Raw genomic sequence first — 13303 nt, forward strand, 5'->3', positions numbered from 1 at the left:
CTTCAACTGCGACGTCTGTACGCAAGGGAAAATGACAAACTATCAAAACAAGATACCAGAAAAAAGAAAAAAAAAAAAAAGAAAAATCCTATCAATGGTGCATTGTGACTTGAACGGTCCCGTAGAACCGATGGCCAGAGAACATGGATATGTGTTGAATTTCGTAGATGACCATTCAGGTTTAATAATGGTTTACTTTTTAAAGAACAAATCTGATACCCTGCTAGCAACTAAGAAATATCTGGCTGACATGACCCCCTACGGTGAAATCAAGTGTATTCGCTCTGACAACGGTACGGAATTTACCAATAAAGATTTAACTTTTACTAATTAACCATCATATCAGGCATGAAACATCAGTTCCTAGATCACCACACCAAAACGGGACTGCTGAACGTGCGTGGCGGACACTTTTTGAAATGGCAAGATGCCTATTCATTGAATCAAAACTCCCTAAAAACCTCTGGACGTATGCACTTCTGGCGGCAGCCTATATACGCAACAGGTGCTTTAACACAACACTATCTAAAACTCCATATGAATCTTTCTGCGGTAAAAAAAAACAAATTTAAGCAGAATGCATATATTTGGTTCAACTTGCTTCGCATATATAGAGAAAAAGAGTAAATTGAATATTAAAGTTGACAGAGGTATATTTCTTGGATACGATAAAAACAGTCTAGCCAATTTAATATTTTTTCCCTGAAAAAAATAAAATAAAAATGTAAAATTCACAGACACGTTTAATTGTAAAGACGAAAACCCGTCATATGAAGAGGATGGAATTATATTACCTCAAATAATTAGAACAAACGAAAACAATAAAAATGATGGAGACAAGAGTGTTCATGATGATGATGATGATGATAAAGTCGAGAGATATCCCAAAAGAAATAGAAGACGACCCTATTTTTTTGTGGTCGACAATATAAAGGATTATCAAATCGACTATTGTAATTCAATGGAAAATGCGCCAAAAAAAGCTTCAATGAAGCAATGAATTCAGAACATTGTGATGAATGGAAAATTGCCATGAAAAAGGAAATAGATGCCTTAACCGAAAATGATACCTATACGGTAGTGCCTCTCCCAAGAGATAAACATGCTATTTCTACCAGATGGGTCTTTACAAAAAAGAGTGCAGCATCGGGCATGGAGCAGTACAGAGCGAGATTTGTTGCTAAGGGGTGCTCTCAGATTTACGGTAAAGAATACTTTTCTACGTTTTCACCGACCACAGGCCTAGTGACAATCGGAATTTTACTGCAAGTCGCATCACAATGTGACCTGGACATCCATCGAATGGATGTAGGGAATGCTTATTTGAATGCCCCAATAGACTGAAATTTATATTACCCCTCCAGAGGGATTTATAATGAAAAATAAAAATAGCGTGTGGCGACTTAACAAGTCATTATATGGTCTAAAGCAGAGTGCTCAGTGTTGGAACACAGTATTCCATGATTATATTATTAAACAACAATTTAGACAATGCGCTGTAGACCTCTGTTTATATACCCAACACAAAGATGATAAACTACTGATTTTGGTTTTGTGGGTCGATGATATTTTAATCGCATCATATTGTGACATGTTAACTGATGTTAAGAACAAATTAAGTAAAAGATTCAAAATGACCGATCTTGGCAAAATATCCTGGTTTCTAGGGATAGAATTTACTCAAAGCAAAGGACTTGTTACGATGACTCAATCGAGGTACATCGACAAAATACTATTAAAATTTGGAATGGGAGAGTGCAAGAAACGCTCTACACCGGTCGAAAATGATATTAATAAAAATATACAAACAATCTGAAATAATAAGTGACACACAATATCGCGAAATTATAGGTAGTCTTATATATTTGATGACTGCAACCAGGCCCGACATATGCTATACAGTAACAAAACTGTCACAAAAATTATCACGACCGACAATGAAGGATTTAAACAGAGCTAAACAAGTCCTACGTTATTTAAAAGGAACTAAAGAAAAGAAGTTCCACTTATGAGAAGGCTCTTACTTTTTTTTTGCATGAATATCAGCAGAAAACCCTAGGGGTAATGCTCAGAGTATATAGATTTCTTTATATCAAAAAAAAAGTAGTCCTGGACAAGACATTAAACTGTATCCATTTTATTTGTATTAACAATTTAACCTACTAATACTTTTGTTTAGAAAAAAAAAATAAATAAATCTTTGTAATTTTCCTTTTTGATGTTTGAACACAATTAAAAATGGCGTCTTTTTAAATGCTAAAATTCTAAGATCCAAATGATTTCTAATTTTTGTTATGTCTAAGTAAATATAAAAATATATATTTATTTTTGAGCAGAACAAACACAAGGGACTTCCCCATTATAAAAATAGGGAGGATGTTGCAATATTTTGGAGTGATAATGGCGTATGATCCCACACAGTCAGACGATTCTATTTATAAACAATGCTGCTAAGAACTGACGAATCAAATTAATTCACGTTCTGCTACCAACCAATCAGAAACCAGAATTGCTTCATAAATATTAAACCTTTTCTGGAGCAATTTCACATGTTCTTTCCCGGGTTTCGACACGGTAAAAATATTTTGTTCTGTGGAACTGTCTACTACAAACAAATCACCTCCCAGGACTTGTGTGTAACAGCGAACCATCTGAAACTGTTCTGAAACTCAAAATGGCTTACACTTCTAGATTTAATATACATGTATGCAGTGTTATTTGATTTTAACAAGATTTTTCACAAAAACCTTTGCCAGTGTCGTGCTAAACTAATTCCTATTAAATCAATTTTTTGACTAATTATTAGCCAATCGTAAATGAAAAAGTACTAAATTTAGTTTTAAATTATAAAGTACAATTATTTCTTAATCACCAATAGCCATGACTAATAACACCCTCCCTGAGAGATCATTCTTCAAACTCCTCAGCTTGATAGTCACAGGCAACAAACTGGAAAAAATGCATTGAAGACATTGCAAAAGCTGCTGCAAAGAAGGTGGGCTCGCTCTATCATGTTAGAAAATTACCCCCACCAAAGAGTATCGCTACAAAGCCACCATTTGCCTTTGCATGGAGTATTGTTACATCTGAGCTGGTGCATCTTACACTAGTCTCGCCTTAGAGTAAAAAAAAAAAGTCTCCAATCTAATAGGTCTCACATTGTCACGCTAGCTTCAACCCCTGTCCCATCACCACAATGTTGCATCCCTATGCTTGTTTTCCAAATATTTTAATGAGTTCTGATGACCTCATTGCACTTGTCTCCTTCATTGTATAAACATTAAGGTTGTGCATAGATGGTTCCGCTTACCTCAGCATTTGTTTCCAGTCGTCCTGTACATACACTTCACTTGCCACTGGTATTTAACAATATCTTCAAGAGAATTGTGGTTGGAGATTGCGCACTTCCTGCCACAAATTTCACACGCAGACAACCCTTCGTGAGTTTCCATAGTCGAAGAAGCCTGTGTTATATGCGAAGGTCAATGTGTAAGTGTGCAGATATTTGCTGTCCATAAGTACATATGTTTATGAGGTTCGTTCCTAAAAATAAAGCCTCCTATTTTTTTAAACTCACAATGTTAAAGAGCTACAAAGACGAGGTGATACCATTAAAATGTGCAGCCTTTTGTGCTCTAGAATATGTTTTCTACACTCACTATTCTAAACACAAATTTGCCAGGAATTCAATGACGTGTCGCTGCTTCTGACGCACATCCATGGCAGGAGTTGCTTTCTTAGTCTCACACTGTCAATATCTGAAACGGATGAAACTTTCAAGTCATGAATATATGAGTTCAGTTTCCACAATGCAATTTGCAATTCCCTCTATGCATTTGGGCAAAATTTAAAAAAAAAAAAAAAAAAAGTCATTACTTTTTAAACTTCCCTCATGAATATGTAGAAGTGTGATGCCAAATCATGTATATTTATGCGAGCTTCGAGATGTGCATCCATATGCATGTACGATTTGCCAATGCATCTGTGGTCATAAGAATGTGATTAATCAATGCTTTTTATTAACTATACATTAATCACAAAATGCTAAAATATTCTTCAGATTAGGAAAGGAGTTATGTTTGAAAAAAAAAAAAAAAAAGTTCTAATTGGTCAAAATTTGCACTGTGACCCATACGTATCATTTTCACTGTTTGTCCCACGATTTATATGCTATCATTCTCATTGTTTATAGTTAAGCAATTTCCTTCAATTGCTCGTTTTGATAACAGCAATGAAGAAATCAGTTAAGTGGATACCCCACCCCCATCAGTCCAGCCGGGTAGGAAAGAATTCTTAATATTATTCTGGCAACCTGCCCTGTCTTTCGGTAAACTTTTGATGGCTTAGTCCTAAATCATCTTAAAAGAGAAAGAGTATTCTCTACCGAGAAATGTTTGTTTTCGTACCCTTCTAGAGTACCCTAATTAGTTTAGAGCAATATTCACTAAGCTGTTAGACTGTCACAATCTTTATATGACAATAGATCATTTTTTCTAGTATACACATTCTTCCATTTTTTTTACTGACATCCACATCTTGTTTTGACTTTTGTTCTAGATTTTCTAGTTTGAGAGTTTTCAAACTCAGAGGACTATCCTCCCAAGCTTTATCTTCATTCTCTCAGAAGAGAGAAGTTTATTGCTTAACCACTTGAGGATCTTTACCATGGAATGCCAATGAGGCTGCTCAAGCATTAATTCCACCTGACCTCGTGTCAAACTTCCCGCTAAAATGCTTTGCTTACTAGATAAAAATAAATCATAGGAAGGGGGGAAAAGTAAATATTTTATAAATGGTTTTATAGTTTTTAATCTAAGAAGCTATAGTACTGGGGGGGGGGGACAAAAGTGTATTACTGATTTTAGAGCCTGGTAGTTAAACAAATATGAATCTCTTCGAATGTGCATCCTGCTACAAGCATACAATCTAGTCATGCCCTGAATTATAGAATTTATTCCCCAGTTTTGTTTTTTTGTTTTTTACTTTTCTATATCTGTCACCTCACATATCCAAAAGATTTTTCTAGTCAGAATTTTATTATTTTCAATACTAAGAATTTTGATTGACAAGATTATGAGAAAACAATTGAACACGATTACTTTTTTAAAAATTTGTCCATAAGTAAACCTAATATAAACATTTATCCCATTGAGTTACCCACACAATAACAGGTTTGTTTCAGTTGTATGCAATTCAATAAATCTGAAAAATGAATGTTTGGGAATATTTTATCCCACAAATTGTCACAATATGTTAAATGGTAGAGAGATTGTACAAATATGATGGATGACTAAAATTTCAATGCTCAACATAATCTTCATTAAACTGATCTGTAAGGATTTTTTTTTTTTCAAGTTACTGCATACTAACTTGTTAAGTTAGTTAAAACAAGTGATACCTTAGTGTTAGTTAAAGACAAGGAGAGTTTTTACATTACACAATAGCATTATTGTATAAAGGAAGATAAAATAGAATTTGTAAACAGTTTGAAGGTTCCATTATCTTTGCTGTTGACCATAGGGAAATGGTTAACTTTGGCACTGGAAATTTCCCTAAGATAAGATTTTCATTCTAAGAGACATTTAATTTGGAGGGAGAAGGGAAGGGGGGGGGGTAATAACAGATGTCCCCATTCACTCTTCAATGAAGAACAAAACCTCATGGAAAAGGCAATAAACTTATCCTTCTGAAGAAGAAAGGATAGAAGGCCGAATGGACATACAATGTGGGAGTCTGCATTTGGGTTAGGGTTTTCTAATTTTCATTAAATCAATGCAGACTGCATGGTTTGATCTTATATTTTATATGTAATTTTTAATGTGATCAAGACTTGGTGATTATTTTACATTATCATATAAAGTGAACAATTATTCTAATTTTTTTTTTTAAACTGAACTTTCACATTTCAAGGAAATTGACATGTAATCAAATAGAATCTCATTTTTATTTCTCCATTGACAATTTGAAGGTTAAAGCCAAATCCTTAATTTCAACTACAGGAGCATGCATAAGAAATACTGAAAGTGACCTCCTCCACACACCTGTGTTGGTGAAGAATTTTTGGTAAATGTAGGCAACTTTTCCAAGTCCACCCCCCCCTCTCAAAATTTGAAAAATTTGTGTCTATGATTCTTGTTGGCCACTACTTCCAGTTTTATAATTTTCCACTTGTGGCCTACCATATTTAGAGAATGGACTAGTAAACATTCTGTTACATGAAAGGGGGGGGGAGACAGCCCTTTTCATGTAAGTAAAAGAAATTAGTTAAATGAAAATGATATAAGATAAAACGAGAATCTAACCCTGTAGATAAGTTTTCAAGAACAATAGGTTTTAAATGGAATGTCCAGTTAAATTGTTAATTCTTTTAAAATATTTTATAAATAAAATTTAGCTGGAAAATCTATTGACATTCTTAGAAAGAATGTATAATAAAAATATCAGAGAATTAACAAGTAGGTTAAATTCCTTCGTAAAACAAAGAATTTTAAAATTCCTGGTCGTCAGAAATGGTTTCAAAATGTGCAAATCACGCATGTTTGAAACACGTCAGTTGTGGTCACGTTTGCCAGACATAAGTCATGACAGAAATGATTTCTCAATATAGAAAAGGGTTTGAAGAGTTAAGGGGAGAATCAGATCAGACCGATTCTCAGTTAGAGTCAGGGCATCCTCTTGGAAGTGGGAGGCTTAGAAGGAACCATGTAACAACTTTGAATCCCTGAGGTACAGAATCATTTCCAACCAGTCAAAGAATAAACTATCATGTTTTTTATAACTGCCATCTTTCTGTGTTCAGCATTCCAATGAGAAAAGGTAATGTGTTTAATCATTCCTCAAAATGTCTTGTGAATATCAACTCTCCGTATAAATGTCTTCAACATGTACCTACTGTCACTGTCTCCTTTCTAAACGAACATTTAAAATATGTATGTTGTCAACTACAAGGAACATTTAATAATATATGTACAGGCCGTTACGTAAATAACATGTATCCCCTATAAAAAACGGATATCTTGATTTCTTTATAAAAGATGTGGTGCTGTTATAGATGCTGTTCACTGAAATGAAAAATGGCATCATGCCCAAGGTCCTAATGACCAAAATCTGTCAAACAGTAAGACTGTCGATATTGAAAGTTTTTTTTTTTTTTTTTTTTTAAATCCAGCTCAAGTTTTCTAATGTTTTGTAAAAAAAAAAAAAAAAAAAAAAAAAAAAAAAAAAAAAAAAAAAAAAAAACTCCATACCAAAACTTAACTTATTCAATATAGATTAAAAAAAATGTTTTTGTGATAAAAGTTCATGACTTCGTCGTTTCATTTAAGGACTAAAATTTGTGTAAAATTGTAAAAATGAAAAGAAAGGAACACTACGAATCATGTTTTTTTTTTTTTTTTTTTTTTTAAATGCAGTTTACAAAAAAATTTATGCAGTTTATAAAAAAATTTATTTAATTGAAAGTTTTAAATTTGTTAATTGTCATTTTTTTTTTTTTTTTTTTTGACAAGTTTGATTAAGGATGAGCTCACGATAAGTAGAAAAAATAATTAAAACTCAACATGAAAAAGATTAACATTTGCCAAAACATTAAACGTTATAGTAAACTTATCAGAGACAATTAGCTAAGTTTATTGAAAACAAAAAAAAAATAAAAGCAATAACGAAAAGTTATTTATTACAAATAAAAATAATTTAGATTTGAAAACTAGCCGTATGCAAAATTTACTAGTTATCTGCATCCTTGATTTACAATTGCTATTTCCTGTTAATTTCGGCATTATATGAGCACACACACAGAGTTACAAAATGAAAAGTTTACATGTAAATATTTCTTTAAAAAAAAAAAAAAAAAATAGCATATATCGTTTTGTCTTAAATTTCAAATTTTAATAATTAAATCAAGTTAAAAATATAAATCTTTACTGTATTTGTATAAATGAATGCTTTTGTTTCTACGTTTTTAATCAAAACATCAAGAGTTATAAAAATAGAATTTAAGTGAACAAATATTTTTTAATTTTAATTTAGAAAAACAAAAATTAAACTTGGCATATGAAACATTTTTTTTAATATTTTAAAATTTGTTTTGTAAAACCAAAAAATATTTAAATCGTGTAGATGCATTGTGCAGGAAGAGATCGAAGCCTATGATTGCAAAACAAGCAAGAAATTTCAGTTTACTTCAAGTATTTTATTCCATTCCCATGAATTGATGGATAGAAATGATAGGTTGTCATTGCATTTATTAATCTCAACTAATGTTAATGAGGAGATGAGGGAGAGGGGGGGCATAAACAATTCCATCACCTGTCCAGAAGTTCTCACTTGTCGAATTACAAAAATTAAGGTCTTGAATTTATATTGTAGTTTGGTCTATTTTAATTTCAGGAAATAAAATTTAAGTTTCTTAAAAAGATTAAGCCTTAAATTAAGGGAATCGTGCTGAAATTGTGTTTGATAGTATCAAATTCTATGCCATTGCAAATGAGATTCTGTATGCAACCACCTAAATAGCCTTTAAAATTTTTAAAACAAATTTGAGGAATATTTATTGGCATCTGGTGTTAAAATTTCATAAAAAAAAGTTTTAAATCCAAACTTACCTGAATTTTTCATAAATTTTTACCTGGTTTTTACCAGCTTTACATAAAAATAAATATATCCCACTTCGGACCACTTACACTGTCCCAAAATTCATGATCGGTTAATTAGTTTAGAAGTGAACCAGTAATATATAACACTAGCATCCAATCAGGAATGTTCACATAATGAATAAATATTGAAAGATTCAATTAATACTTCAAATAATGAAAGATTCAATTAATACTATGCTTAATATTCAGACATCAAGTCAGAATATAAAGGATAGTAAGAGTGAAAAATAAGGGTGCAGACCACATTATATAGAAGGTGATAAGTCTCATAAGGTCAACAAAAACGGATTTATTATTACATTTTAATGTTCCAATATTAAAAACAAAAAATGGAATTCAACATCAATTAGAAGTTACAATAGTTCAGTTGTACACATTAAAATATTTCAAAGGTTTTTATTCAAAGGAAAATTTTAAAAGGTCTTTTCTCAGAGTTGTAAAATATGCTTCATTCTAAGGGAAATAACTAACTAAGGGAGGTAACTAAGCGTTCAAAGTGAATTGCAAGTATCAATTATGGAATTTTAGAATTGTTTAAAGGGAGATAATTATAATTTTGAAACATTTGGTTATTTTTATCAAGGCGTTAAGTTTTAAAATGTTAATTTTAATTGAAATACCATCTTTTAACATTAAGTCAGTAAAATTTTATACTTTAGAAACGTACACGATAAAAGTTCATTCTTGGCATGAAATGAACACAAATGACTACTTTCAAGTTAAGTTTAAAAATTTTGAAGCTTGCATGGTCATGAACTAATCTCACTGCAAGCAATTTTAATTCATAAAATGGCTGGGTAAACTGATAAGCTTTAAACAGTTTCAAACAACAATTTAACTCATTTGTGCTTCTAAACCAAATGTAAAAAATAATTTTTGAACAAAATCGTATATCAAATAGAAATTTTAATTGGAATGTTTTTAAAACTTAAACACAAATTGTTAATTTTAGATGAGAATTAAAAGTATAGTTCGAGATATTAATTTATATTTGGGATCATGCTAACTACTCATCTGAGAATAGTCAGAATAATCCTAAATACAAATATCTTGAAATATTCTTTTATTTTAAAGGAAATAAACAAAAAGTTGAAAATAACTTGTTTTTCGGGGTTTTTGTTTTTTTTCAATGGATGTAAATGGAATCAGTTTTTCTAATTTTGAATTCAAATAAGATGTGCTAACAAAAACAATGGCACAGCAACTCATTCTGGTTAATATTCATATTAAAGTAGCAAAATAATTTTTTTTAAAAGCCAAACATGTGAAAGATAATATTTAAAGAGATATCTTGAAATGTAATATTTCAAGCCGGTTACAGATCTAAAATTTACAGTACTATAACAAAACATTTTTATAAGAAAAATTCAGAAATAACTAGTCAATTTTAATTCGCTAATCGTTTAATAAATGGAAATGAAATTTTAAAATCTATTTTAAGAAACAACTGCTGATGGAGAATGAATCGGTCAATTTGTCAATGAAGTAATTTGAGATGAAGAGACGAATGAAAATATTTTTTACATTGCCATAAACGGTTGAGGACGGAAATAAACATTAAACTTCATTTGCGCCAACTTCTTGTAAAAGCAACTGGAGAAGATTCAGATCATCATTTTTTAATCCTCGTTCGCACCAAGTTTGCAAGCAACGTCGCTGCTTTGTAAAGTTAGAAGTGTGAGCAATAGTCGACGCCAAAGAATCTAAAATTCCATTTTCTTGATGAAAAGTTCTGTACAAAGTTTGAAATGCAAATACTGGAAAACAGAAAGAAATTTAAGTCTTTTAATATCGAATACATGATGTATATATTTTAGAAAAATATTTTACATGGACTAAAAAAATTTTTTGGATCCAAGAACAAGAAACTATTTAGACATTTATGGAGACTCAATTATTTAATTTTATAAAATTCAAGTATTAAAAACAATTTATGTACACAAGTAAAAATCTTAGTTTTAATATTTGTATTTTTCATATTAGCTCTTTTTCTTACACTAAATTTCCAGAGAAAGGTGGGGTAGATACTTGTAGGCTTTGAGTAATTGCCAAGATGCTAAGACAGGTCACACTTGAAAAACCTGCACTTTTCAAATTAATCTCTTAGAGATTGGGGGGGGAGGACAATTGGAAACACTTTAGAACAAATAAGGTTATGATTTTATCATGAATAAAAGCATTTCACTTTTTCCAACACTTAGTGGTATATTTTCTGCTCTTCATTCTGCTAGTGAGATTAACCAATCATTTTCATTTAATATAAAACTAACAGTCAGTGTTCTAAAATTTTTTCAAATAACTTTACAAAATTGGTTAGTATGAACTCAATATTCACAAATTAAAATCATTTATGGACAGTGTCAATCAGGAAGTGTCAGAGATTGTGATAAGATTAGGATCATAGGGAGGAGGAGCAATCATTTTAGGGAGGAGGAGCAATCATTGCGCAGATTTTCTGTCAATTAAACATGCACTTCAGTTTTAGTATGCAAAATTAATAACTGACCAATTGCATTCCATGTCCAATGATTGAAGGCAATAGCTTCACGGTTCACATCTTCAAGAGCATCCAACTTTAACCACATTGCTTTCAAGGTATGACTGAGTCCATGCTAAAGGTTAAAAAAATAAAGTACATTTTCAAGATTTAAAAATTTTCAATACTAGCAGAGTTATGAGTTTCCTTGAGGGAGGGATAGCATCCAATGTAAAACAGCCAAAACTGAATTGCAATGACATTTACTTCTGAGGACAAATTAAAATTTCCAGCTAATTCTCATGTATTAAAAGATACAAAATTTCAAAACCTTCATTTTTTAGATTAAGAATTTAGTTATGGTTTTATAACAATTTGGTTAAATTAATACAATCCATAAAAATGTACTACTTTATGTAATTAAATGAATTTATCAAAACAGTATTCATAAAGTCAAACCGGTTAGTTGGTTCACAAATAAATTAAATTTGCCAACTTTATCGTTAGTTGGTTCACAAATAAATTAAATTTGCCAACTTTATCGTTAGTTGGTTCACAAATAAATTAAATTTGCCAACTTTATCGTTAGTTGGTTCACAAATAAATTAAATTTGCCAACTTTATCGTTAGTTGGTTCACAAATAAATTAAATTTGCCAACTTTATCGTTAGTTGGTTCACAAATAAATTAAATTTGCCAACTTTATTGTTAGTTGGTTCACAAATAAATTAAATTTGCCAACTTTATTGTTAGTTGGTTCACAAATAAATTAAATTTGCCAACTTTATTGTTAGTTGGTTCACAAATTAAATTTGCCAACTTTATCGTTAGTTGGTTCACAAATTAAATTTGCCAACCACTATAGACCTTTCCTTTTTCATAAAATGGAATTTTATATCTTAGCAAATAAAAATCAGCAAATTCAAACAAAATCAAGTAGTTTTTTCTCACAGCATAAAACAAGTGACTAAAGTGCATACAAAGAATTTTGTTTAGTCAGTAAAATAACAATCCCATGTATACAAAAACAATCTATAGTCATGTGATTACTTGACAATGTAAGGATGGGTGCCAGAATTTTATTTGGGCTTTACTTCACAATATTGTATGAAGTATTTTTGAAGTCATGGAAACAATTAACAAAAATATCAGGCTGATATTTTGCAAAGTAATTACTGTTATAAAAGGCATCAGATCCATATTTTTTAAATCTAAAATTGAAATTTTAATTTTGACTGAACTTAAAAGATTAAGAGTCAAGGTCATGAAATGTAAGACTTCACTGGCTACAATACGAACCAAATGAAGAGTCTATGATGAAGAGAATGGAACTTTACACCAGAAAGTAACCTTTTCCATGATAGATATTCCAAAGTCAAATCAGTTCTAAACAAAACCATGATCAATATTTTAACCAAGTTTGGTGACAATGGGTCAAGCAATGTGGACACTGGACTTATATAAGCACTACAAAAGGCAACCTCCATTGCACATAATAGCAACATTTACTTATGGGTTATAGAAAAAAACCACCACAAATATAAAGACTTAAATGTAAAAACATGGATACAATACATCATTTATAAAAGTCAAAATGTTGAACCATTTCTAATGAAATGGTGCAATATTTTTTTCCTGATGCATTAAATATACTTACGGTTTGCTTTAAAATTTCACGCAATTTTATGTTAAAAACTCGCATTTCAGGCGGATAAAGGATTAAAGGATCCTGAAAGTAATTCGACGCAATGTAGTCCTCATCTGAATAAGGGTATCCACCTGCTTTTATACTAAAAAAAAAAAAAAAAAAAAAAAAAAATCCAGAAGATATTAAGGGTTTGCCATGAATAATATTCCATAAATTACATCAATAAGGTTTTGCTCCAGAACAGAAAGTTCAATAATAATAAAAATAAAAATTTAAAAAAAAAAAAAAAAAAAAAAAGGCATCTTAACATCTTTGTTACAGGAAGAGGTTACAATGTGATGATAAATTGAAAAATCAGTACTCAAAAATGTGTACTCTAGTAGACAAAAATGTCTGAGCAACTCAATTGGGTTTCCCCATTGTGGATATAGGTGATTATCAATTAACATTATTAAAGAGAAACAAGGTTATCAGAGGCTCAAAATGATCCAAACTGAATGGCATGAACAGTTACTCAAGTCGTTT

At 30.9% G+C, this 13303-nt stretch overlaps 1 protein-coding gene across 1 annotated transcript in view; it reads right to left on the bottom strand.

Annotated features, from left to right (window-relative positions):
• Window positions 1-8923: 8923 nt before the first annotated feature.
• The window catches only part of LOC145256398 (uncharacterized), a 37890-nt gene continuing 33510 nt past the window's right edge, over window positions 8924-13303 (bottom strand). The window contains exons 3-5 of the mRNA XM_080115258.1: window positions 12788-12920; window positions 11161-11266; window positions 8924-10411 (exon numbers count right to left, since the gene is read on the bottom strand). Coding sequence (XP_079971384.1) covers window positions 10212-10411; window positions 11161-11266; window positions 12788-12920 — 439 coding nt within the window. The 3' untranslated portion in view covers window positions 8924-10211. The remainder of the gene's footprint in view (window positions 10412-11160; window positions 11267-12787; window positions 12921-13303) is intronic.

The sequence above is a fragment of the Euprymna scolopes genome, chromosome 32 (genome assembly GCF_053919585.1).
Source record: "Euprymna scolopes isolate OS-2025 chromosome 32, ASM5391958v1, whole genome shotgun sequence".
Taxonomy (NCBI): Eukaryota; Metazoa; Mollusca; class Cephalopoda; order Sepiida; family Sepiolidae; genus Euprymna; species Euprymna scolopes.